The sequence below is a fragment of the Microdochium trichocladiopsis genome, assembly GCF_020744255.1.
Source record: "Microdochium trichocladiopsis strain MPI-CAGE-CH-0230 chromosome Unknown B0I36scaffold_2, whole genome shotgun sequence".
NCBI classification, from domain to species: Eukaryota; Fungi; Ascomycota; class Sordariomycetes; order Xylariales; family Microdochiaceae; genus Microdochium; species Microdochium trichocladiopsis.
In genome coordinates this window covers 4,622,062-4,628,061 of record NW_025763545.1, presented here as the reverse complement: position 1 = coordinate 4,628,061, position 6,000 = coordinate 4,622,062, and the positions used below count along the sequence as shown (strand labels likewise).

The window sequence follows — 6,000 nt, the reverse complement described above, 5'->3', positions numbered from 1 at the left end:
ATACAGAGCGCCCATACAAATGGTCGCGAAGATGGGCTGTGATTCGTCCAATCGACGAAATATTCCCTGTCGTATCCACTTTGGTCAACGAACTTCGTTGACGACGACCCCTTGGCTCGCCGTCGCCTCGTCCGTCTGTTGGTCACGCGCCATGCCACCTTCGGCGTCAGCCACGCTCCCACACTCTGTGTTTGTTGTTGCATAGCCATGGTTTCTCTTTGCAGTAGAAAATATGATTTCATCATTTTACTCTCGTAGTTATTCGCCACGTCGCTACGCTCGTGTGGCACAGGGCTGCCGCCCCGTACCCCGCCGATCCGGAATCTTAGCTCTCTTTTCCGACAGCATGTGGTACCAGACTATCAGCAGTCTTTAGCTGCACGCATCTTGTTGGGGCAAACGAAGCCCCTCACTGTTAGTGTTTCTCTAATCTCACGATGTTTTTTGGTGTTTCACACACGTTTTTCATTTCATCTCATGCAATCATTCATTCACTCTGTTCAATTTCAATCACCCTGTTCACTGGTTGTTCGACTCATCTCATCATCCATCCTGTTTGTCATTCCCATTCCACTAATCTACAAGTGCTCCGCGCGTGCATAGCACAAGACTCTGTTCGCGTGTATACAAATCCCCATGGTGAAACCACGCGAGTAGAAAGAGAAGTCTACCGCCACCGGTCTAGTACGCATACCTCTGGCAGAACAGCCTGTATCTCCCAAGAGCCCCACGTAGTCCTGGAGGGGCAAGAATGAGATCATCCTCCGACCAACAATCCTTCACCGCCAAGCTAACGCAAGTGCACGGCTTCTCCTCCGTGCAGGATACCTGGTTCCGCCACTGATCAGCTGCGGCCCAGAAAGAAGACGCAGTCCAACCCAGCACTGCGGTGCTACCAAGGCTCATCAGCCACTCTTCCACGCAGAGTGAGACAACATCCATGTCTTGTATCTGGGCCCACTGGCCAATATATCTAGCCAAATAGGCAGAAGCAAAGAGACTCGCAGCGACCCACTGCCTCCTCGTAGCAAATCTCCCCAGGAGACTCACGTACGGATCAGAGTCCGCCCCAGCGGACAAAGAGTGACAAACACATTCGCACCCAAGTGCGGACTTCACAGCCCTCGGCACAAACCGCCGAGCATTCCCGAAGAACTGCTCCCTGACGTCCCGAGACGACACCTCATACCGGTGAGGCGCACGCATCGCCATCAAGCTCGCGAGCTGGAACGTGCTAATAGGGAGACCCTCTCCCTCCATCTCCCCCGGGGAAGAAAAACCCTGCACAGAGAGTCCGAACTCCTCGCACCACTGCCACAGTGCCTTGGTAAACGTCCGCTCCACTTCCTCAATCGAGTGCTCCAGACCTCTCGGTCCATCGCCGTCCAAAACCTGTCCCGTTGTCTCCGCCATCAACGCAGACCATCGCAAGCGAGCAGCGTCCTTAGGAAGCCTGCAGCTCCACTGCTGAACCTCCGCATCCTCTCGGAGCGTAACAAAATACACGCCCTGCTTCACTTCGTGTCCCCGAGGGGCACTATCTCCGACAAGACCCATCCTGGTCCAGATCTTCTGCGAAGAAGGAAAAGAAAAAGAAAAGTGCACAACGATCCCCTGTTGTGGTACTCCGTCTGCCGCTCTGCTGTTTTCCTCCAAGAATGAAGGAAAGAAGGAAGAGAATGTCTGCACCCCATCCATCTCTTGGAAGGGCCCCAGCCCTTCCTTTAGTATCTTCGAAGGTGGTAGAAACTGACCCAGTTTCGTCCCAAATAGGTAACCAGACTGGGCCAGCAGGCCCAGTTCTGATTGGAAGGTAAGCGGGGGGTCAGGACCCACCCGCGTCAACGGTCAACGCCCATCTTACAAGTGAATCATACAGAGCTCGCACCAAATGCTCGCTAGATGGGCGTTCTGATTCGTCCAAAGGCCAAATTATTCCCTGTCGTATCCACTTTGGTCAACGAACTTCGTTGACGACGACCCCTTGGCTCGCCGTCGCCTCGTCCGTCTGTTGGTCACGCGCCATGCCACCTTCGGCGTCAGCCACGCTCCCAGCTTCCAGCGTTGTTGTTGCATAGCCATGGTGTTTCTACTAGTAGTAACAATATGATTTCATCATTGCTCTTCGAGGTGAGCGCCAGGGTCCTGCGGACCACGGCACAGGGGGCTTCCCCCTGTAACCCCCTTCTTTCCGGAATAGAAGTACCTCTTTTTGACAGCATGCAGTCAAAGTAATAAAGGCATGCTCTAGGGCACGCATCTTTGCACAAGTGAGGCTCCACTTCTACAGCATTTCACGCATCTCACGATACTTTCTGGTGTTTTCCACACTGCACAGGTTACTTGTTCCACATATTGCCATTCGTCCCCTCATGGGTTCACTCTCATTCTTACTCATCGTCCCATGTTCAACTTCGCACCACAGTGCGACACAGCCTACGCTACCGAGCACATACTCCAGCAAGGATGCAGCCTCAACTGCAGAGGGTCACCAAGACCTGGAAAAAGAAGACACGTCCCGGGTATGCCACACATCCATGCACCACCGGCACACCCAAAGCTCACCCACGCTCGCAATAGATGCAACACCTCCCTCGTCCACACCGAGGACTCGGACGCAGCACCAACCCCTGGTTGATTCTGCCAGTAGTCATATGCTTGTCTCAAAGATTAAGCCATGCATGTCTAAGTATAAGCAATTATACAGCGAAACTGCGAATGGCTCATTACATCAGTTATCGTTTATTTGATAGTACCTTACTACTTGGATAACCGTGGTAATTCTAGAGCTAATACATGCTAAAAACCCCGACTCACGAAGGGGTGTATTCTCCAAGGCCTCCTGCCATCCAATGATTAGCTCGTGCCAGCATATGTAATGCCTGTCATCCACCGCTGCTCTCTTACCATCGCCAAAGGTCCTCCCAGGTAGGACCGCTCGTGCCACATGTGAACGCCTCTCGTCCCCATCGCTAGTGATCATGCCGCTCCACGCAAGGAATCAACGCTTCCACCGGAATCTCCTCGTCTGCCGACTCATCCTGTGCTTCCACCAGCCCCTCCGGCGCAACCATGACCTCGGCTCCCCTCGTAGTAGACTGTCGCCCTTTCCCCTCCCGGGATCGCACCGCCCCGCGTGCCTGGAAATACGCTCGTCGCCCCGCCGACTACAACGTTAGCCACTGCCGTGACCACTTCCTGACGGCCTCCGCCAACATCCGCCCCACGAGGTCGGATAGTCAAGGTAAGACCTACTCGAATCTTCGGCCCCTCCTTCCCAGTCGTGCTCCCTACGGAAGACATCGTTCCACAGCCTCGCCCTGCAACTAGCAAGTATCACTCCGTCACGTCAGCCTCCGTCCGACAACGACTACTATCTCGGCATCCTGCCATCTCACAGCGCTGCAACGCACCCCCGTGCACTGCATCCATCCAGGACGTTCACCTCCGGCAAACACATACCAACGTATCCTACCGCTCCCGCAACACCTCACTCCGTTCTTATCGCCCCGCTGCTGTTTTCCGCCGGAAAATGAAAAGAAGGAAGAAGAGAAATCCTTTGCTCTCTCCTGGGGAGGGCCTCAGCCCTCCCTTATGTAAATCCATGTGGGTCTCTGGTTTGCCCACCAGAGCCCTAAAAGGGTAACCAGACTGGGCCAGCAGGCCCAGTTCTGATTGGAAGGTAAGCGGGGGGTCAGGACCCACCCGCGTCAACGGTCAACGCCCATCTTACAAGTGAATCATACAGAGCTCGCACCAAATGCTCGCTAGATGGGCGTTCTGATTCGCTCAAATCGCGAAATATTCCCTGTCGTATCCACTTTGGTCAACGAACTTCGTTGACGACGACCCCTTGGCTCGCCGTCGCCTCGTCCGTCTGTTGGTCACGCGCCATGCCACCTTCGGCGTCAGCCACGCTCCCACACTCTGTGTTTGTTGTTGCATAGCCATGGTTTCTCTCTGTGAGTAGAAAATATGATTTCATCATTCACTCTCGTAGTTATTCGCCACGTCGCTACGCTCGTGTGGCACAGGGCTGCCGCCCCGTACCCCGCGGTTCCGGAAAAGAAGTACCTCTTTTTAAGGAATTTAGTGGTACCAGACCACCAGCATGCTTGAGCTTACACGCATCTCGCACATTTGAGGTCACACAAGTGACTGTTTCACGCATCTCACGATTCTTTCTGGTGGTTTACTCCACACATTGTTGCAGCCAATTCAGTCACTTCATTGATCACGCTGTTTGTTCATGCACTCATTTCATTTCGTTGTACTGCTTGCTCCAATTCATTCTATTCATGATTTGGTCCAGCCATCCTGATAACTCCACATGCTCTAGAGAGTAGTCGCCATAAACTCCTGCACATCGTCGAGAATCCTCTCATCCTTCTTCGCCCGCTCCAGCGTCACACGCCCCGCAGGGGTATGCGGCTCGGAAAGCGACAACACACGTCTCGGCTGCCGCAACACAGTCCGGGTACACAACCTGACCAAAGCAGAAAGGAACCTGCCATCTCGCCCCGGGCTCTGGCATAATGCTTGCGTGATAAGAGGAAAAGGCTGGACAATCCTGTCCGCGAAGACACATTCCGCAGCCATCATGTGCTTGCACTCCCGTATCCGGTAGCCCACCAGGTCCTCCTCGTCCACCACGACGAGCCTGAACCCAGACCTGGGACACGAGAACAGGCCGAAACGTGCGCTACACAGCTGCTGCTTGCGCAGAAAGAATTCCGAGGTCCGTCCCTTCTTGGCCTGCTTCCTCATACATTTCGCAACATCCTTCTCCGAGGAAGAACAACCCAGTCTGTCCTGCAAGAAGTGCACCAGGTACCCCACCTTGGTAAGAGCACGACCATATGGTTCCTCCAAGGCCATCTTCGAGGGCACCAAGATCGTCAACCACTCCTCCTTCATCACGCCCGACCAATAGAGGTCAAGCGGTCCCGCCGCGCAGGCTTCTGCACCTCCCAGTGCAGCCAAGAAAGAGGACACGTCCTGCTCCTCCATGAGCCCTGTCTTCCATAGCCACTTACTCACCATCTCTCGATGGCGCTCACGTGGAGTCTCCGCCCCCCGCGTATCCACCAGCCTCTGCATGTCGCCCACCGGGTCATCCTCCCGAGCTACCAGAATCTGCTTCCGCAGCTCAGCCGTCACTTCCCTCCTCTTCTCCTGCAACACATCGTCCCATGTTGAAGTACTCGCCGCCATCTCGTCTCGTGTCCCTCCCGGATGCACGCAGTGCAGCCACAAGGCTTGGTTCTTGGCCACAAGAACATAAGAAGAAAAAAATAGGAAGCCTCCAGGCTTCCGTCTGTCCCTCCCTTCTCCCGAAGAAGAGGTATGCACAAAGTCTCCGTCGATTGTGTGTTCGTCCCGCGTGTCGCTCCGCTGTGTTTTTCCTCCGAAAAAGGTGTAGAAGGAAAGAACGCCGTTGCTCTCCTTCCGATGGGCTCCCGCCCATCTTTGTAGTTTGCCAAGTGGGGCCAGAACTGACCCAGTTCCTGTCCCAAAAGGGTAGTCGATATGGGCCAGCAGGCCCACTTCTCATTGGGTAGCGAGGTAGGTCCAAGGACCCACTCTCGTCAACGGTCAACGCCCATCTTACAAGTGAATCATACAGAGCGCCCATACAAATGGTCGCGAAGATGGGCTGTGATTCGTCCAATCGACGAAATATTCCCTGTCGTATCCACTTTGGTCAACGAACTTCGTTGACGACGACCCCTTGGCTCGCCGTCGCCTCGTCCGTCTGTTGGTCACGCGCCATGCCACCTTCGGCGTCAGCCACGCTCCCACACTCTGTGTTTGTTGTTGCATAGCCATATGTTCTACTAGTAGTAACAGCATTCATTCTTCATGTCTCTTCGAGTTATTCGCCACGGCTGCTGCGCAGCTAGTGGCACAGGGCTGCCGCCCCGTACCCCGCCGATCCGGAATCTTAGCTCTCTTTTCCGACAGCATGTGGTACCAGACTATCAGCAGTCTTTAGCTGCA

General features: G+C 54.5%; 1 protein-coding gene across 1 annotated transcript; it reads right to left on the bottom strand.

Moving 5' to 3' along the window:
- Positions 1 to 681: 681 nt before the first annotated feature.
- B0I36DRAFT_316374 (uncharacterized protein) lies at positions 682 to 1,557 on the bottom strand (the record flags this gene model as incomplete). The annotated part of the gene is made up of 1 exon (XM_046153022.1): positions 682 to 1,557. The coding sequence occupies one exon, from the start codon at positions 1,555 to 1,557 to the stop codon at positions 682 to 684; it is 876 nt and encodes a 291-aa protein (XP_046017593.1).
- Positions 1,558 to 6,000: the final 4,443 nt, after the last annotated feature.